The 21,797-nt window shown below is 45.5% G+C and overlaps 1 protein-coding gene and 1 long non-coding RNA gene across 2 annotated transcripts in view; one reads left to right on the forward strand and one right to left on the reverse strand.

The window, feature by feature from the left end:
• The first annotated feature begins 6,066 nt into the window (after positions 1-6,066).
• On the forward strand, positions 6,067-20,541 carry LOC115478020. Its single transcript, XR_003943415.1, has 3 exons — positions 6,067-6,077; positions 9,362-9,368; positions 20,456-20,541. It is a non-coding gene; the product is annotated as an uncharacterized LOC115478020 (long non-coding RNA).
• The window catches only part of MGA (MAX dimerization protein MGA), an 801,076-nt gene continuing 790,685 nt past the window's right edge, over positions 11,407-21,797 (reverse strand). Inside the window, 1 exon segment of the mRNA XM_030215215.1 lies at positions 11,407-13,437. Within this exon segment, the coding sequence (XP_030071075.1) occupies positions 12,221-13,437 (1,217 nt within the window). The 3' untranslated portion in view covers positions 11,407-12,220.

A 21,797-nucleotide genomic window follows, 5' to 3' on the forward strand; every position in this document is an offset into this window, starting at 1 on the left:
CATCCCCGTTCGATTATGCCCCTCTAAATATATATATTTTTACATATATTTACAATTTTAGATAGGGTGACCAGAACTGCTGCATACAATGCGTCACGTTTGTGACCGTTTCCTTGTCTGTGCTCACCTCGCCCTCTGGTGGCCAGAACCGGTGGCTGCTATGAACTGTCACACGTTCCAGACTTCAGCTCAGTCTGGTCCGGATATTCTGGGCTGCCAGACTTGCTTCTCTTGTTTGTGCCTGAACAGCACCCGTAGTTGCCTTGTGATTCCTGCAGTTGAACTTCAGCAGCTGAGGGGCTTTATTAATCACCTGGAAACTTCTGTGTTTGCCTTTGCATCGTCTAAGGTCCCTGGTTGGTTGGTGCTTTGTTGCACTTCTGCCTAGTCTGGTTTCTTGTATAGTTCCTTGTCTGATTCTAGTTAGTCTGTGTGTAGTTTAGCTTAGGTTTATTTGCTTATTTCCCTAGTCTTGTTTGTCTAGTTTCTGTGTCTCTTGCTTAGTGGCTTGCTTATTTCCCTAGTCTTGTTTGTCTAGTTTCTGTGTCTCTTGCTTAGTGGCTGCTCTGCAGTTTTCAGTCCTGTCTCGTCTGTCAGTATTTGTACCCTGTTTCAGTGGCTGCTTGGCAGCTTTCAGTTCTTGTCCTTTAGCTTGTCCATTTCCTGCTTTGTGTAGTAGTGTCTGTCTGTGAGTCCTAACCCAGTTTCCTGCCTTGCTGCCCATGTATACTCCTTTCCCCTCTGACCCTGTTCAACCTAGTTGGTATCCAGTGCCTGCCTTGTCCGGTAAGTCCTGCTGGCCGCCTGCACCCAGGGGCTCAACTCCTGGAGAAAGGCGGTCAAGTCTAGCTGTTTCTGTCAGAGTTTTGCCTTGTCTCTGGTGTGGGGTGGTTTTGCCTGCCACTACCACTCCCCGGCAGTGGCCCAAGGGCTCACAAACCTAGTTTCTGCCTTGAAAAGGTGACACAATGGAGACAATTTTATAAATGGGAATCATAAATGTGGTGCCCATGTATAGCACACCAACTGCTAATTCTATACACACAACTGGGCACCCAGATTCCATTACAGAATATTAGCATAATTCAGCATCTATGTGCCTACATTTAGGTGAATCCACATATGCAAACCTACTCACCTGTAGCAGGAGTTCGCCGAGGACAGCAGGATGCTTATTCTGACCTTTGAGTGACATCACCAACAGAGCCCTGATGTGGTGCTGCTCCCCAGCGTTCTATTTCCAAAAGCTTTTGGAAGCAGTCCACTGTGCATGTTCCTGCCCGATCCGTGTCCTACAAGGGTTAGCGGCCCTCACAGCACAGGCACTTCTTGGGTATTGAGGATGTCAATGTCTGGTGCTCTCAACACTGTGATTTGGAAGAAGGTACCAATGCTGATGCTTCCTAGCCTCTGTCCAACACACAGTATTGGGGTCTATCGGTGTTGACGAGATGAAGTTGAATCCTTCCTCATCCACAGGGTGGGGGTGGGGGGCAGATGATGCTCCATCCCTGTGGCCGCGACCGATGCTCAATGCCAAAGGCAGGCAGAGATAATCTCAATGTCAATACATCTCCAGTGTCCAAAACAACTCCAGGAACCACTGGGACCACTGCTGTTGATACCAAAGTTGTTTGACTAGACTTCTCTATGCCAAAGTGCTGGTTCTCATGACCTCTAACAATACTTCTTGACATCTGCAAACAAAGTTTGCAAGGAGGAGGATTATGATCAGGCCCCCAGACACCAGCTATAGAACCATGAGGGATATGGTCCTAGAGCACTTCTGAAAACCACTGGGAGTTTTCTGGGACATGGTTGCAAAAATAGCTGAGGTGAAATCAAATGACTTGATCTTGACAAAAGTTCAACCTCGGCTGGAATGCTCGAGGCCTAGTGGGTGGCAGCAACCCCCCCCCCCCCCCCAAAAAAAAAACAAAAAAAACCAACAACTTAAAAGTGCTTAAAAACCTAACTAGAATACTAAGGGACAGGGAAGGCACTGGTCCCACAGGCACATTACTCTAAGGCTACTGAACTGGATTAATGATGGTGGACTGCACACTAGTTCTGCTATACAATGTCCATTCCCTGTTACTGTCCTATCCAGATATAGATTTCCTTCTTCCCTTCTCCTGATTAATAAATTACTTTAATATTTGTTGTAATCTGCAGGGAAAGGTTCCCCGTGAGGGTGGCATATGAATATTTAATTAAACTTGGAGCTGAGTGGAGGATCAGCTAGATGCGACCTATCTACTCTGCATAAAGTACAAAATTACCTGGTCTTGTGTGATGATGGTGGGCAGGAACATGTGTACATGTACGATGGACCACTTCCAAAAGCTTCTGCAACTAGAATGCTGGGGAGTGTCTCCATGTCAGGGCTGACACCCATCAGGAAGAATACTGCATTCTGCTTGTCCTCTAAGAATCCATAACATTCTATGCAGCCGAGGCAAAGTAGGCTGAAAATACCAATGAACTGTCCAGGGACTCCAAGATTTGTTTGTTGAATGTGGATGTCTAAGTCAGTGGGAAAAAAAAGAACTTCTGTACATGTTTAAACTTATTCTGTATTAAGTTTGAATTCCCAGTGTTGGTTTGTAATCCTGATATACTTACATTTTGCACCGTATTAATTTTATAATTGTATCTAAAAGAGTCAACAAATTTATTAATATAAAGTGAAAAACAAAGAAAGTTTCCCTCAGAGTCACAGAAAGATCAGTCCAACAACCTATGTGAGCAAAATGGTAGTGTGCAAATTGTGGGTTGCTACAGCACAAAACTGCTTGAGCAGTGAAAAGCTTCTGCCCTTCCAAGTGTTTCAGAAAGATGTTGCCCATTTGGGTGTTGAACATGTTAATGTAATCCAGTAGTGTGACTCAGGATAAATTATCTATCTTCGCAAAAGATACATCTCCAGTAACAAAGCAACACGTAGCCATATGATAACAGTCACCTGTAGTACAAGCCCTGAATAAAAGTAAGACAGTGCAATCCTGGTTAGTTTATTTTACAATTACATTTGATCCCTCTGATACAAAAAGCTGGGTAAACAGTTTTATATCATTAGGTTTATAAAAAGCAGACATCATGTATGAGGAAAGAAAACAAAACAATTTTCATTAAAAAGTTTTATTACGATTTCATTATTTTTATCAACCCTGTGTATTTACAGAAAAATGTTATACTAACTAGTCTAATGAGGCACTCTTCTGGAAGGTACTTAACTAATTTCCTGATAAAAGTCAGACTTTCCTTTCTTATCATTTTGAACAACACAAATCATGGCACCACAAACCAAACCATTTTCAAATGTTTGTTCTGAACCCAAGCAGAATGCGATACAATTCAATGTGATATAAAAACAATGCATGAGTTGAGCATGAGCCAACACTTGGAATTTCAGGGGCTGAATTTAAGCTCAAGGTGTAAAATTAGTCTGGTTCCTTACTTTTAAGCAAACCATAAAAGCAGTGGAAATGCATATGAGAAGGAACCTATTTACAAATGTTCCGAAGAGGTAGCAGATGTTCACAGCTGATTTATTAAAAAGATTCATAAAAAGGATTTTGCATTATTTTCCTATTCCAGAACAGCATTATTATTTTCCTCCATTTTAAAATCAATCAGTATTTTATTATAGGACTACATTTTATATATCATGCCTAAAAAATTGGAGCTGAAATGAAATATACCTAAGAGAATTCTATAAAGTATGCCTTAATTTAAGGGTGCATTTTATAGAATAAGTCTAAATTTCTGTGTGGTTCATAGAATATGCCAAGGGCATGTCCACACAACTAAAGTTTGATGCAGGCAGTTACGCCAAGTACAACTTGGTGTAAATCCAGACACCTAAATTAGGCGCAGACCAGGTGTATTCCATAACAACGCATATAGATTTTAGAAGCGTGTATTACCCACCCATTCCACGCCTATGGCCACACCCCCTTTTCAAATATGCAATTTAGTATTTACGCACATCATGTTATAGAATACGCTTAAGATAATTCTAAACGTAAATTCTAATTAATGCCAATTAGTGTCAATAATTGCTTATGTGGCAATTATTGACACTGATGGCTTGTTAACTAATTAAGCTGTGCACGCAAATACAGAGTAGACTGCATTTGCACGTGCCACTTGTGCTTTATACAATCCGGGGGATAATGCATACACCACTGCAAAATAGCTCGGGTTTTCGCTGAAGCTATTTTGCACAAATGTAGATGAACTTAAGCAGAAACAAGTCAGCAATATTTTTTATGTTTATCATTATCTAAAAACTGGCAGTCTACATATTGAGAAATATGCTCAAAGACAGACCAAATCCTGAGCAGCAAACTGAATACATATAAACTACTGTGTATGCAACTTACACTTCATTTTACAGTACATTACTCTTAATCTGAGCTGTACCACACAAGCATGGAGACAAGGAGAAATTTACCTTTACCTGATAATTTACTTTTCTTGAGTTCTGCTAGCCCAGTCCAGACTCACAGTTATGTCCCCCCTATGAGCAGATGGAGGCAGAGACTTGAAGATTCCAATGACATCATCAGTATAACAGATGGTATAGCCAGGAATATTCCCAGTATGCAAATACCAAAGCTAAGAATTAAATAAAGGGGAATATATATATATATATATATATATATATATATATATATATACACACAAAATCTACAATAAACCTGGGATCCTCTGCATACCTAGATCAAAGAAATCTATGTATAATAAACAGGAAAGGGCAGCCTGAAGCTAAGGACTACCAGACTCCACTGTCTTCCTGGGTGGGTCCTGGACTCTGTAAAGGTGCTAGCAGCACTCAAAGAAAGGAAATTATCAGGTAAGGGTAAACGTCTCCTCTAATCATCCTGCTAGACCAGACCAGGCTAACACGATGAACCAAAGCTTTATCTCGCTGGGCAGAAGACAAGGCACCTTGTAACACAGATTTGCCTCCCCTCTGGTCTGAACATTTGAAAAGAGGAATACCCCAGTGATCTACTCAGATGATGAAAGGCTGAGGGATTCAACTCCCACGGATCCAGAGTTCAAGCTGAGAAAATCAACTTGAACACTGTCTACTCCTGCTATGTGAACAACCAAGATTGCAGCTAGGCAGCATTCCTCACAGGAACAAATTCAATTTATCACCTGAACCACCACGCTGCATTCCTGGGTCCTGTGTTTTTTTTTTTTTTTGCAATTATTCAACATTTGTACAAAGTACAGATATAAGAAAACAATATAGCTCACATCATGGGAATGAAAGAGAAAATTAAAGAACAATAAAGGAAATCAAGTTTAAACCATAAATCCTGGCTAAACTATACTAATTCCTCTAGATCTTATCAAAATCATCTTTCGTCCTTGTCTAACAGCAGTCTTTCTAACTGTTATGGCTCAAAAAAAGTATAAGAAATATCATGAAAAGTAATTACACATTTCACAGGGAATTTCAAAAAGAAACTTGAACCGAGTGCTTGCACTTTTAATTTAAACTGAACACATTGTTTACATTTAAGTTGTGTTGCTCTGGAAACATCAGGAAAAACCAGAAGTTTCTTTCCGCAATAAATTCTTTTTTTTACCAAAATATGTCTTTAAAGCTAGTATTTTATTGTGCTCTAAAGAGAACATTACCAGGAGAATGGCACGAGTAGGAATATCATCTTGAGTTGTTTCCAAAAACTCAGTCAAATTTAAAGAATTAGTAACTCCAGCGTCAGAAAGAAGCAAAATTTCCTTCATGTATTTTTCTCACAAGTATCTCAGTTGATAGAAGCGGACAAATAGGAAAATTTAAGAATGTCAGTTTTTTTCTCTGCACTGATTTTCTAACATCTCCAAGTGCCTATGAAGAAACAAACTATCCCAGAGGATCCAGTCCTTTGCAGAATCCCAACCTGAGATTCCAACTTGAGAATTATCCAATTAAGTCTTTTTTTATTTGTCCAAGTCCTCCATCTTAGAAATAGCTTGAAAAATCACATAACTGCTGCACAGGGCCATGCAGCATAGCTTCAGTTCTCTTACCCACCTTCCAAACATCAGCCAAAGTTAGCTCTGACGTTTCCGCTTCAACAGGAGGTACTTCAGTTCAGGGGCGTAGCCAGACACCCAATTTTGGGTGGGCCTGGGCCCAAGATGGGTGGGCAGAAGAACCTCTCCCCGTCCCACAGGTGATTTGGTCTCTCCTTCTCTTGCCTGCATGCCATATGGTCTCTCAAACATCCCCCCCTCTCCCGTACACCTTTTAAATAGCAGATTTTAACCAGCAGCGAGCAGCAACTAATACACACTGCTCATGTTGGCCCCACACCCTTCCCTCTATGCAATTTCCTGTTTCCGCCTAGGCAGAAATACATCAGAGGGAAGGCTGTGGGGCCGGTGCGAGCAGTATGTATGTCAGGCGAAGATCTGCTACTTACAAGGTATGCAGGAGGGACACTTGTTGGGAGTTTTCAGCTGGTGGGGCTTGGGGATCCCTGCCAGCCACTTCATAGGTATGCTGCTACTGGGTGGGCCTGAACCCAAAGTGGGTGGGCCTGGGCCCACCCAAGCCCACCCTTGGCTACGCCACTGCTTCAGTTAGAAATTGAACAGGCCTCAGAGAGCTAGAAGTCAATGATTTCATAGCTGGTAACTGTATTGCAGGACCACCCTCTGTTGGACAGACACCCTCTTGGGATGGACCCACCTTAGGAGAGACTAGAGAAGCATAGGGTGGGATAGGAGAAAACCTCTCTCCTGGACTCAAAGAAGCTCTATAATCACGGTCAACAGGCTGGGAAAAGAAGCCACCTTTACTAAGATGCATCAATTGTTTATCAACAGGACCTGGAGCAGAGGGAGTACTCAAAGCAGGGAGCCTGATTTTAACTTTGCATTTTCCCATATCAAACCAGGAGAAGAGAACAAGAGTCCCAAAAGAGTCACTTAAACTGAGAGGTGCTAACCAGAATTCCTAGACTCCACCAGTACTTGGCCACACCCTGTGGCTGTGCTACAGGGGCATGCTGATCTTTATGTGGGATCCATCTGACGTTGTCAGCGGGCCAGTGTTCTGAGGTGACTCTTCTCCTCTCTCAGACTCTCACACCAAGTCCGTGGCTCCCTCTCCACTTACTGCCAGAGCATGTGGCTCCGTCTCACTCCACTTACTGCCAGGGCATGCTGATTTTTATGCAGGACCTACCTGATGTTAGCGGGTCGCTGTTCCGAGGTAGGAGTAGCTGAAAGAGCTGCAGTGCCAAAGCAAATGGCCCTGGCCTCCAGAAGAATGATGTTCCATGAGGCCTCCTGCAGAGACCAACTCTCTTGTAACATGTGATGCAGACCATGGGGACACCAGCCCACCAAACTCGTGTCTGTGGTTACCAACTAATTTTTTTTTTTTTGGGGGGGGGGGGGGGGGGTGTGTCCTAGCTTCAAGCTCCTGCAGGTCAGGAGCCAAGCCTCAAATTGTTGGGTCTTGGGAAACCAGCACAACAGAGACCGAGGTCTCAAGTGGGCTTTTACCCAGGGCACTACTTCAAGCATGGCTGTCATGGAGACCAGGAGTTACTTGGGATGCCTACTGCATACAGAATGACCTTTTCTGCACCCAGAGCTTGAGCATGCTCTCCTGGGTTAGAAACACTATGCCGTGCTTGGTATCAAAAAGCACCCTGACATATCTCTGAGAGGGCACTAGCTGATTTTTAGAATAATTCACTTACCCAGCACAGGTGCTCAAGCAGACAGACTGAGATCATTAATCTCTACTCTAATGTGGAATCGGCTCAGATCCATCAACTGTCCAAGTACAGATGGACATGAACACTCTGCTTGTGCAAGTGGGTCACCATGACTACCATTACTTTGTAAAAGTTCTTTGAGCCATCGCCAACTGAAAATTGTTCTTCCAAAACTGGAAATGCTAACCCAGAACACATAAGCAGAGAAACTGTTTGTAGTTGGCTATGATGGCAGTGTGAAAGTAGGCCTCCATGAGATCCAGAAAAATCAGGAACTCTTTTGTTTGACTGCCGTAGGCACTGATCATAAGTTTTCCATGCAAAAGTGGGAAATCCAAAGCGAGACACTGATTCCCTTCAGATCCAGAATAGGCTGGAAGGAACCTTCCTTTTTGGACACCCCGAAATAAATGGAGTGGAGGAGTGGCCTAGTGGTTAGGGTGGTGGACTCTGGTCCTGGGGAACTGAGTTCGATTCCCACTTCAGGCACAGGCAGCTCCTTGTGACTCTGGGCAAGTCACTTAACCCTCCATTGCCCCAGGTACAAATAAGTACCTATATATAATATGTAAGCCGCATTGAGCCTGCCATGAGTGGGAAAGCGCGGGGTACAAATGTAACAAAAAAAAAAAAAAAAAGGAACACCACTGCTTATGCCCACTGCTCCTAACACCTTAAGGGGAGAACCACATGGGGAAACCAAAAAGACATCAGAAACTGGCTATGTAAATTCCAATGCACAGCCCAGATGGACTTTCTCTAGAAGCCACTGTTCAGAAGGGATATGAGCCCAATCCTGGTGGAACAGGGTGAGATAACCTCCCACCTAAACCTCCTTGGAGACTCACAAAACCTCACTGGGTTCCTTTGGAAGTGGACATGGAGGGTCCATCTCTTGCCCAATGAGTCCCTTGAAAGGGCAATGCTTCTGACTTCACAATGCTGAGGCAGAGAAAGCTTTCTTATTCTGCCGATACCGAGCACAATCCTGAGAATGGGCCCAAAAGGCCAGCACTGAGATCCGGCCGGTCAAGTCCTTGGAAGCCTTGCCCAGGTTCTTAACAATCTTTTCCAAATCCTCACTGAACAAGTGACCTTGAAATACCATCTTACTCAAGTCAGATGTGGATACTGTATCTGTCAACCAATGACATGGCCATAGCTATCCACACGCCACTACCACAGCTGCCACTGAGTAAGAACAAATACATACAAGGTTGTAAAGAGCATCCGCAAGTAAGGCTGCGTTGACTCCAACCTGGCCACATTCAATGAGGTGGGCAATTGCTTCTTCCACTGTAAAAGAGCCTTAGCCCCATAACTGCTACAGACAGAAGCCTGTATGTCAAGAACACAGGCGTTAAATGTTTGCTTGAGAAACAACTCCATTTTGCAATGATTATTCTTAAGGGCTAAGTCGCTCTCTACTTAGTTAGTAGTCTTTTTTGGTGACGGATTTAGGGAGACTGAGAAACTTATTGAGATGTCCCTGTGGAAGGGGAGAGAGCCTGCCCATGAGTTTAGTGCACTGAAGAACTCCACCTGGAAACTTACACTGCGGTAACACCATCTGGGAGAGGGCAGGATGAAATGGAAGGCCCTAGAAGGTTTGTAGAGATCTTAACAAATGGGATCCCCATCCACAGGCTACTCTCTAGCAGGTCCAAAAATGCCAAGACCTTGCAGTATCTGCCTCCTGGCATGAATACTCCTCAGCAGGCCAACGAAGAACCCCTGCTGAGGAGAAAATAAAAGCAGTTAGGGAGCCTGGCATAGGTCTACTCCAGTCAGCCCCCTGCCTACCTATTTAATTAAATTAAGTAGTATCCAATTACCACCATACTGCTTTCCCTTAAAAAAAAAAAATGAAAGAGGAAGGTAAAGCTGATACAAAAAGCAATGCATCTTGTCTTTTTTTTTTTTAAGGTATGCAGGTGGGGAGGGGGCAGAAAATGAATCACGGTGAAGGGAGGGGACTACTACTCAACCCTGCTGGACAAGGCCCATTAGGGTCCCTGCCAGTGCTTGGGACCTCTGAGGGAAAGACACTTGTGTGCTTGACCATAGGAAAGTGGGTGGACCAGTGCCTGGGAGCAATGCTTAGGTCAAGGCTAAACCTCAAAGTCTAAAAGCCATAGACTGCACCCTAGAGGCTTGTTCTGAAGAAATCCTGTTTCACCAGTCAACCTGCACCATTTGCTGAAGGCAGAAAAATACTAGGAATATTCCTGGCTGAATCACCTGTTATACTGCTATCGTCATCAGAATCTTCAAATCTCCGACTCCAACTGCTGATGGGGGGGGGGGGGGGGGGGGGGGGGGGAGGAGGGGAGGGACATAACCCACCAGTCTAGACTGATCTAGCAGAATAAAGAAATGGTCCTACAGACCAGACTTTAGTGCATACTGGAAATATTACAGTGGCAAAACAGGGTGATGTACTGTCATATGATTTTGTCTCAGAAGCTGCTCAGTAATGTGGGAATAGAAGAGAAAGATGACACGCATATACTTTCAAGATTTTCTTCTCCTGCTAGTAAATCTAGACACATGCTGATAAGTAATGTGGAACAGTATTGTCTATAAATACTATATATATATATATATATATATATATATATATATATATATATATATATATATAATGCTCAAGCTGCCTTCACTGTAATAAGAAATTGCATACACGTTGAGACCGTTTATAGGTTTTAACAATAAGACCACTTCCATAGGCAGCCAGGTACTTTAGAGGAGAACAGACTGACCTGTCAACATAACCACTAGATTCTGTGGAGGATAGAATGAAAGGGCGGGAGAGTGGGATGGGGTAAACAGACAGAATATTTTCAGAGCAGCAAATACCTCCTGCAATGTGAAAAGACTATAGCTGCACCTTCCAGAAGTTTTTCATATTGTGATACATGTAAATGGAAACAAGAATAATAAAATACATTATAGGTATCAGAGAATTTAATGAAGTTTTATTCAAATCTGCTTGAAAGTGGCTAGCTCTATGTAATATTAAGGGCTTAAGATAATATCCTGAAGCACCATGGTTCCAGAAAATGCAAAACTTGCCTCAGGCACTTCTATAAGACCTCTACTAGTTTCATAGCACTCTCACCTGATAGGAAAACATAAGTCAATCTAATGCATCACAATTCATATGTACAAATTAGAGAGGAGAAATTTACATTTATCAAAATCCTCTTCCTCAGAAGTGGAAAAGCCAATACTCAAAGAAACTACAAAAACAAAATCTGTGTACAAAAAATGTGCAAAAATATAAATATCTATAGTCCGCAGGGCATTTTCAGTTTAACAATTACTGGGAAAAGCATTTGTACAACTCATGAAACCTGTAATGAAAGAGTAATATAAAAATACATCTTGAAATTGTAAATACTACCCTAGTTAGTTCCCTACTGAGTTTCTTATTCTTTACTGGGACAATGAACTATTTGAAAAATACATGGTGTCAGTTAATATGAGGTATATGTGTATACTTACAACCATTTTATTGTTGCCTAATGGCCATCACACGTACTTAATTGATAACACTTCCTGTTCAGAAACTCACATATGAACCATGATTAACAGACCTGAGACCTGAAACAGTCCCCCCCCCCCCCCCCCCCCCAAAAAAAGTGTGTGTATATTGCATGGAACTGACTGACCTGAACTTAGGTTTATGAAAGACCTTAAATTACCTTTCATTATACAGGAAAACATCTATTATACTTTTAAAAGCCAATTCAGCTATAAAGGCAAAAATTACTGTAGGAAAATCAGAGGGTGGGTTATTCTGTTACCACACAATAAAACAGCACATTGCTCTTCATTCCTCCTAACTACAATGTTAGTATAAGACTGCTTTCCCATTTTATTCTGTCTCTTTTAGCGATGCCATAAAATAGGATGCAGACATTTCTGTAGCTGCAGTAATAGTTCTTTCAATACGTAAAGCCCAGTGGTTTGATTTCATAGATCCCCATGAAGTCAAACTTTTGGCCTATGGTGAAAAGCTTTGGTTGTGACCTGCTTTACAACTATTATATGACAATGTGACCTCTTGAATCACTACTTCTACACTGCATCATATAAATCTGGCCTTGTTAATTTAGTGCATTGGTCTGAAATTTATCAAATTGATGCACCTACAGCTGAGTAACTCTTAGTAAACTTTTAAAAGGAATACAGGTCTCAGACACTTAGTTTCACTGTACTAATGCACTAGCTTGTCCAGAAATGGCTCCCACGTGAACTTTCTTCCTTCTTGAGACAAAAACAGAGTTCAACATTTGGTCCTACTTCAGACCTAGACAAGAAGGCTGAGAAGTGAGTTGCTGCAATTGATTGTGCACCAAACCCTTGAAAGTTCATTACTGTCACGGTATGTGGAAAATGAACTCTTTTGGAGACAATGCCCCAAATGAAGCCACTCCTATATGAAGAGATCTTTAAGGTTATTTGTCTGCAGGACTTGATGGCAACATACCAGAACTGTTCAATGCTGTAGCAACAGGGAACAGTACAGGCATCACCCTGGAACCCTCCTCTTCTTTTTCAGCTGATTTCACTCCCACTGATCCCAGTTTTACAACCACAGGGGCCAGAGATGGCATCACTTTAGTACTTTGTCCCTCTTGATCTGCTGGTAGCTGTGATGCTTTTAATCCTAGGGGTGCCAATTTTGGCATAGGCCTCCACAAAGAATCTATTCCACTGATTTCCTGGCTAGACTTTATCTGCAGGTTAGGAGTAGATGGCAACCTGTCAGATTCTAAGAGATCTTTTGCCTTTTTCTTTCCATCATTGAGTACAGCAGTATCTTCTTTTTCAGAATCCATAACCAATTTCAAGATACTAGGTTGAGATGAAGATTGCTCCAAATGCTTCTCAGGGTCATGAAGCTCATCATCTTCTAGGTGGAGCAAGAGGGGACTTATACAGCCACTACTCTCTCTCACCTCAGAAAATGATTTAAAATTACCAAACTGAAAAGCAGCATCTCCTGCATCTAACTCACTGGATGTTCCCCTGTGAAGTTCTGGGTCTCCTTGGGAAAAATCTGGGCTTACTGACAAACTAGAATTGTCATTATTTAGCTGTTGGTTAAGGAATGCAATCTCATTCAGAAGTGAAGTGAGGGTTTCATCTGTGTCATCATGATCCTCAATGCTACCTATTAAGTCACTGGGATCCAAAGCTGCTTCTTCCATAGCAGAAGCCACTTTTCTCAGTTCTCTTTCTATCCTGGAGTCTTTCAGCCTCCGGAATGGGGACTCTTTCACCTTTAGTCGTTCGGTTCCCCCATCAGTCTCTTTAGTCTGGCCTTGGTTTCCACCGATTTCTCCTATGACAAGCTTTTCCGAGATGCCAGTTTCTACAGAATCATCTGTGTCAGCAATTTTCAGCATCTCTGAAAATTCAAGTTCTTTATCCTCAAAAAGGATCTGTGTGGGACCTATACTTGGTGCAAGCTGGCCATTTCTACCTTCCTTTTTGGCAGCATCCTCAGAGTCTTTAGTTGTTTTCATTGGAGGTTTGTTAGGGGCCTTATCATTGCTATCTACAATTACAGAAGCAGACTCCTTTCTGCTCAGATCCAAGTTCAATCCAGCTTCAGTGGCCAGTGATGTTACATTCACAATCTTTGGCATCATAAATAAATCTTCACAGTCTGCAAAAGCCAAAGAAAAAAGACCATCAGACATTAACAGAGTTCATTCTTTCTCCTTTAGCTCTGTACCTTACAGATTTTGTGTACACTGAAATTTTATTTTTTCAATTTATAAATTTTTATGAAAGATAAGTGTATCACAACTGCATTTTACCATGATTTAGTCCCTAAACATATATTTCTTTGTGTGTAAGATCTCACCTATTAAATTATAAACAGACAACTTTAAAGAAAGGTTAGGGGAAGCAGAAATATACTGGGTAACACAATACCTTACTTTGTTTCATCTCGCTCTACTATACTGGCTGAGGATACCTTCTAAGGTGGTGTTTCTGTACAATAAGGGTAGACATCTGCTATAATTGAACTTCAACTTAGAACATTATTTAAACATAAAGCGAATGCTACATACCTGTAGAAGGTATTCTCCGAGGACAGCAGGCTGATTGTTCTCACTGATGGGTGACATCCAAGGCAGCCCCTCCAATCGGAAACTTCACTAGCAAAGGCCTTTGCTAGTCCTCGCGCGCCCATGCGCACCGCGCATGCGCGGCCGTCTTCCCGCCCGAACTGGCTCGTGTTCGTCAGTCCCATATGTAGCAAGACAAAAACAAGGGAAGACACAACTCCAAAGGGGAGGCGGGCGGGTTTGTGAGAACAATCAGCCTGCTGTCCTCGGAGAATACCTTCTACAGGTATGTAGCATTTGCTTTCTCCGAGGACAAGCAGGCTGCTTGTTCTCACTGATGGGGTATCCCTAGCCCCCAGGCTCACTCAAAACAACAACCATGGTCAATTGGACCTCGCAACGGCGAGGACATAACTGAGATTGATCTAACAATTTATCCAACTAACTGAGAGTGCAGCCTGGAACAGAAAAAACATGGGCCTAGGGGGGTGGAGTTGGATTATAAACCCCGAACAGATTCTGAAGCACCGACTGCCCGAACCGACTGTTGCGTCGGGTATCCTGCTGCAGGCAGTAATGAGATGTGAATGTGTGGACAGATGACCACGTCGCAGCTTTGCAAATCTCTTCAATAGTGGCTGCTTCAAGTGGGCTACTGACGCTGCCATGGCTCTAACATTATGAGCCGTGACATGACCCTCAAGAGCCAGCCCAGCCTGGGCGTAAGTGAAGGAAATGCAATCTGCTAGCCAATTGGATATGGTGCGTTTCCCCACAGCCACTCCCCTCCTGTTGGGATCAAAAGAAACAAACAATTGGGCGGACTGTCTGTTGGGCTGTGTCCGCTCCAGATAGAAGGCCAATGCTCTCTTGCAGTCCAATGTGTGCAGCTGACATTCAGCAGGGCAGGAATGAGGGCGGGGAAAGAATGTTGGCAAGACAATTGACTGGTTCAGATGGAACTCCGACACAACCTTTGGCAAGAACTTAGGGTGAGTGCGGAGGACTACTCTGTTACGATGAAATTTGGTGCAAGGGGCTTGGGCTACCAGGGCCTGAAGCTGACTCTACGAGCTGAAGTAACTGCCACCAAGAAAATGACCTTCCAGGTCAAGTACTTCAGATGGCAGGAGTTCAGTGGCTCAAAAGGAGGTTTCATCAGCTGGGTGAGAACGACATTGAGATCCCATGACACTGTAGGAGGTTTGACGGGGGGCTTTGACAAAAGCAAACCTCTCATGAAGCGAACAACTAAAGGCTGTCCTGAGATCGGCTTACCTTCCACACGGTAATGGTATGCACTGATTGCGCTAAGGTGAACCCTTACAGAGTTGGTCTTGAGACCAGACTCAGACAAGTGCAGAAGGTATTCAAGCAGGGTCTGTATAGGACAAGAGCGAGGATCTAGGGCCTTGCTGTCACACCAGACGGCAAAACTCCTCCATAGAAAGAAATAACTCCTCTTAGTGGAATCTTTCCTGGAAGCAAGCAAGATGCGGGAGACACCCTCTGACAGACCCAAAGAGGCAAAGTCTACGCTCTCAACATCCAGGCCGTGAGAGCCAGAGACTGGAGGTTGGGATGCAGAAGCGCCCCTTCGTCCTTTGTGATGAGGGTCGGAAAACACTCCAATCTTCACGGTTCTTCGGAGGACAACTCCAGAAGAAGAGGGAACCAGATCTGACGCGGCCAAAAAGGAGCAATCAGAATCATGGTGCCTCGGTCTTGCTTGAGTTTCAACAAAGTCTTCCCCACCAGAGGTATGGGAGGATAAGCATACAGCAGACCCTCCCCCCAGTCCAGGAGGAAGGCATCCGATGCCAGTCTGCCGTGGGCCTGAAGCCTGGAACAGAACTGAGGGACTTTGTGGTTGGCTCGAGATGCAAAGAGATCTACCAAGGGGGTGCCCCACACCTGGAAGATCTGTCGCACTACACGGGAATTGAGCGACCACTCGTGAGGTTGCATAATCCTGCTCAGTCTGTCGGCCAGACTGTTGTTTACGCCTGCCAGATATGTGGCTTGGAGCACCATGCCCTGACGGCGAGCCCAGAGCCACATGCTGATGGCTTCCTGACACAGGGGGCAAGATCCGGTGCCCCCCTGCTTGTTGATGTAATACATGGCAACCTGGTTGTCTGTCTGAATTTGGATAATTTGATGGGACAGCCGATCTCTGACAGCCTTCAGAGCGTTCCAGACCGCTCGCAACTCCAGAAGATGGATCTGCAGATCGCGTTCCTGGAGGGACCAGCTTCCCTGGGTGTGAAGCCCAACGACATGAACTCCCCACCCCAGGAGAGACGCATCCATAGTCAGCACTTTTTGTGGCTGAGGAATTTGGAAAGGACGTCCCAGAGTCAAATTGGACCAAATCGTCCACCAATACAAGGATTTGAGAAAACTCGTGGACAGGTGGATCACGTCTTCTAGATCCCCAGCAGCCTGAAACCACTGGGAAGCTAGGGTCCATTGAGCAGATCTCATGTGAAGGCGGGCCATGGGAGTCACATGAACTGTGGAGGCCATGTGGCCCAGCAATCTCAACATCTGCCGAGCTGTGATCTGCTGGGACGCTCGCACCCGCGAGACGAGGGACAATAAGTTGTTGGCTCTCGTCTCTGGGAGATAGGCACGAGCCGTCCGCGAATCCAGCAGAGCTCCTATGAATTCTAGTCTCTGCACTGGGAGAAGGTGGGACTTTGGATAATTTATCACAAACCCCAGTAGCTCCAGGAGGCGAATAGTCATCTGCATGGACCGTAGAGCTCCTGCCTCGGATGTGTTCTTCACCAGCCAATCGTCGAGATATGGGAACACGTGTACCCCCAGCCTGCGAAGTGCCGCTGCTACTAAAGCCAAGCACTTCATGAACACTCTGGGCGCAGAGGCGAGCCCAAAGGGTAGCACACAGTACTGGAAGTGACGTGTGCCCAGCTGAAATCGCAGATACTGTCTGTGAGCTGGCAGTATCGGGATGTGCGTGTAGGCGTCCTTCAAGTCCAGTGAGCATAGTCAGACGTTTTCCTGAATCATGGGGAGAAGGGTGCCCAGGGAAAGCATCCTGAACTTTTCCTTGACCAAATATTTGTTCAGGGCCCTTGGGTCTAGGATGGGACGCATCCCCCCTGTTTTTTCTTTTCCACAAGGAAGTACCTGGAATAGAATCCCAGCCCTTCTTGCCCGGATGGCACGGGCTCGACCGCATTGGCGCTGAGAAGGGTGGAGAGCTCCTCTGCAAGTACCTGCTTGTGCTGGAAGCTGTAGCTCCCGGTGGACAATTTGGAGGCCAAATTGAGGGTGTATCCTTGCCGGACTATTTGAAGAACCCACTGATCGGAGGTTATGAGAGGCCACCTTTGGTGAAAAACTTTCAACCTCCCTCTGACCGGCAGATCGCCCGGCACTGACACTTGGATGTCGGCTATGCTCTGCTGGAGCCAGTCAAAAGCTCGTCCCTTGCTTTTGCTGGGGAGCCGAGGGGCCTTGCTGAGGCGCACGCTGCTGACGAGAGCGCGCGCGCTGGGGCTTAGCCTGGGCCGCAGGCTGTCGAGAAGGAGGATTGTACCTACGCTTACCAGAAGAGTAGGGAACAGTCTTCCTTCCCCCATAAAAACGTCTACCTGTAGAGGTAGAAGCTGAAGGCTGCCGGCGAGAGAACTTGTCGAAAGCGGTATCCCGCTGGTGGAGCTGCTCTACCACCTGTTCGACCTTCTCTCCAAAAATATTGTCCGCAAGGCAAGGCGAGTCCGCAATCCGCTGCTGGATCCTATTCTCCAGGTTGGAGGCATGCAGCCATGAGAGTCTGCGTATCACCACACCTTGAGCAGCGGCCTGGACGCAACATCAAAGGTATCATATACCCCTCTGGCCAGGAATTTTCTGCACGCCTTCAGCTGCCTGACCACCTCCTGAAATGGCTTGGCTTGCTCAGGAGGGAGCTTGTCCACCAAGCCCGCCAACTGCCGCACATTGTTCCGCATGTGTATGCTCGTGTAGAGCTGGTAAGACTGAATTTTGGCCATGAGCATAGAGGAATGGTAGGCCTTCCTACCAAAGGAGTCTAAGGTTCTACAGTCTTTGCCCGGGGGCACCGAAGCATGCTCCCTAGAACTCTTAGCCTTCTTTAGGGCCAAATCCACAACTCCAGAGTCGTGAGGCAACGGAGTGCGCATTAGCTCTGGATCCCCATGGATCCGCTACTGGGACTCGATCTTCTTGGGAATGTGGGGATTACTTAAAGGCTTGGTCCAGTTCGCCAGCAATGTCTTTTTTAGGACATGATGCATGGGTACTGTGGACGCTTCCTTAGGTGGAGAAGGATAGTCCAGGAGCTCAAACATTTCAGCCCTGGGCTCGTCCTCCACAACCACCGGGAAGGGGATGGCCGTAGACATCTCCCGGACAAAGGCCACAAAAGACAGACTCTCGGGAGAAGAAAGCTGCCTTTCAGGGGAGGGGAGTGGGATCAGAAGGAAGGCCATCAGACTCCTCGTCAGAGAAATATCTGATGTCCTCCTCCTCCTCCCACGAGGCCTCACCATCGGTATCAGACACAAGTTCATGAACCTGTGTCTGAAGCCATGCCCGACTCGACTCCGTGGAACCACGGCCACGGTGGGAGCGTCGAGAGGTAGACTCCCTCGCCCGCACCGGCGAAGCTCCCTCCGCCGACGGGGAGCCTTCCTGGGAGGCGACCGCAGTCGGTACCGCAAGCGGCACCGATGTCGGAGACCTCACCCCGGGCAAGGGGCCAGCCGGCGCCTCACTCGACGGTACTGGTGGCGCAAGCACCCCCGGTACCGGAGGGGAAGGGCGCAACAGCTCTCCCAGGATCTCTGGGAGAACGGCCCGGAGACTCTCGTGCAGGGCGGCTGCGGAGAAAGACATGGAAGCCGATGCAGGAGTCGAAGTCAGAGTCTGTTCCGGGAGTGGAGGCTGTTCCGGGCTGTCCAAGATGGAGCGCATCGACACCTCCTGAACAGAGGGTGAGCGGTCCTCCCGGTGCCGATGCCTGCTGGGTGCCAACTCCCTCGGCGAACCAGAGCTCTCGGTACCGACGCGGGAAGGAGACCGGTGTCGATGCTTCTTTGACTTTTTCAAACGAAGCATGTCACCGGAGCTTCCCGGTACCGACGAGGACGTAGAATCCAGCCGTCGCTTCCTCGGGGCCGCAGGAGCCCTCAGGGTAGGGGGAGACCCACCCGAAGGCTCACCGCTACCAGCAGGGGAATGGACAGCCCTCACCTGCACTCCAGACGAAGCACCACCGTCCGACGACATCAGCACTAGTGGAGGTCCCGGTACCACCGACGCAGCCTTCCGATGTATGGGCCCCGACGATGCAGAGGGTCAATGCCTCGATGCAATGGATACAGTCGCGGCAGAGGGCGGAGGTCTTGACGCTGTCGACGTCCTCGATACTCCTGGTGCCAATGCCGACGAAGAGCCCGAGAACAAAATGTTCCACTGGGCCAATCTCGCTACCTGAGTCCTTTTCTGTAAAAGGGCGCAAAGACTACAGGCCTGCGGGCGGTGCCCAGCCCCCAGACACTGAAGACACGACGCGTGCCTATGAGAGAGCGAGATTACCCGGGCGCACTGGGTGCACTTCTTGAAGCCGCTGGGAGACTTCGATGACATGGGCGGAAAATCACGGTGGCGAAATCAAAACTCGTAATTGCGGTAAGGCACCAAAAAGAGGGGGAGAAAAAAACTCGACCCGAGGCCTCAAAGGGGCCTACCCCGAAACGAAAGAAAACTTATCGGGGTCAAAAACTAGAAATACGGGGAAGGGAAAAGACCGAAAGGCCCTTCTCCGAAATCCCTTTTTTTTTTTTAGAGCGAAAAAGTCAAAAGACGCACGAATGTCAACTTAAGGGGCGCGAATGGCGCAAACACGACCGTAATGAGCGCGGACAAAAGAAGACTGACGAACACGAGCCGGTTCAGGCGGGAAGACGGCCGCGCATGCGCGGTGCGCATGGGCGCGCGAGGACTAGCAAAGGCCTTTGCTAGTGAAGTTTCCGATTGGAGGGGCTGCCGTGGACGTCACCCATCAGTGAGAACAAGCAGCCTGCTTGTCCTCGGAGAATAGTTTTTTATGTTTTAATGTATTAAGTTATGGCCAATAAAAAAGGTATCTTATTTTCTTTTCCATGTTTTATTTTGTTTGATTTCTATTGATCACATAATAATTTGAAATTTTTAGCCTGCTTTTCCCCAAAGGTTTACAATCTAAGTACTTGAGCAAAAGGAAATAGAGATCTGCTTAATGTCACAAAACAGCCTCAGTAGATGAAATGAGATTCAAACTTTAGCTCTTAGCATTGTTTACTCTGTTTTAAATCTTTCTATTTAATTCGTAGCAGCTGTTTCATACTAGGTTTCAAAATCAATCTGTTGATCTCTCAGTTCCAAGATTAAACTTCCCATTTCAAACAATTCCTTGATTCATTTGAAGTAACTCTCCTCCAGTCAGTGGGTCCATTTTCTTCCATCATGTCACCATATAGCATTTTGCAGTCACTAATAGGTTCAAATTTACCCTAGCCTTCCTTTTATTAGTTTCCACTATGGCCAATCCCCTATAGGTATTTTAACTTTCAGTAACTTATAACAATAAAATTTATATTCAGTTATATACCTTCCAGTTCAATGCAGATCACATTAAAGAGACTGGTCATTTCCAGGAAATGGATAAACAATTAATATTAAAACAGAAATCATGTATGATTCAATATACATTTCTTAAATAGGTTTTATCTATTTCCGAAACTGTCTATACTTGGTCACTGAAGATAATATACTTTGAACTGATTTGTCCAAGCAAGCAGCCCGATTTTGGAACAGCGATAACGGAAGGCTAATTATCTCAGTAAGCAGGGCAAACGCCATCATCCAATAGACCTGGGCCTGTGGACAGGTTCACCATATATGAAGGAACATCCCCTTATCACCACACCCTCACCAACATAGGGCAGAGACAGCGGGATAGATGGTATGGAGGTGGTCTAGGGCAAGATACCACATATATAGCATTTTTAAAAAAATGTTTTTTTATTCAGAGGAGAAACACACCATACAAAGTACAAGAATTGAGAACACAAGATATCAACATTACTGTTCAACAGAATTGCAGTACACAATAAAAGTACACTTCATCAGGGACATAAGGATACCCTTTCCTTATACTTTGCTGTGCCATATTGCACATATCTCGTCCCCTTTGCCCTACATAAATACCAAAAGACCAGAACTGTACTGAAACAGGTGTTTCTCACTTTTTATTTATACTCCTGAAAACTGGTAGCGTTCCCCTCCCTTGGTACCAACCTCCCCCCCATCCAACCCCCTCCTCCCCTTCCCATCCCCCCTCCCTCCCCTTCTGAACTGGTACTTAATCCGCTTTATGTTGTGTTATTGTAATATATGGTAACATATATTAAATGTTTTTTTTTCCTGGGGCTCTTGGGGGGGGGGGGGGGCTGTACCAGGGGTTTGGTGGATGCTGCGGGCTGGAAAAGGTTTAAAGTTAGTTTGGGAATTGTTAATAGAGTTAGGTGAAGAAAGTGTGAGATGTTTCTTAAATATGATTTTATTTTTCAAGAAATAAACCATGATTAAGTGGGGATTGTACTATAAAATGTTCCTTGCTGTTTCAGGTTAAAATTTGACTTTAAAATTCTCTATATAGGAAGTTTTGCAGTAACTTTTATGGGGGGGGGGGGGGGGGGGAGAAGGGACAGCCAAGATTCTAAACAGATCAGAGAAATAAAAAACAATCTTTAGCTGACAAGCTGATTGGTTGAGTGATGTCATATGTTCCTCTGGGGGTGGGGGTGGGGGTGAGTTGCCAGGGAGACTGCTGAGTGAACTGAAGAGAGAGCAGGGAATGACTTGGAGGCAGATGCAGCAACCAAACGTAAAAAAATCAAAATCGTTAAAGTCC

This window comes from Microcaecilia unicolor, chromosome 9 (assembly GCF_901765095.1).
Source record: "Microcaecilia unicolor chromosome 9, aMicUni1.1, whole genome shotgun sequence".
Taxonomy (NCBI): Eukaryota; Metazoa; Chordata; class Amphibia; order Gymnophiona; family Siphonopidae; genus Microcaecilia; species Microcaecilia unicolor.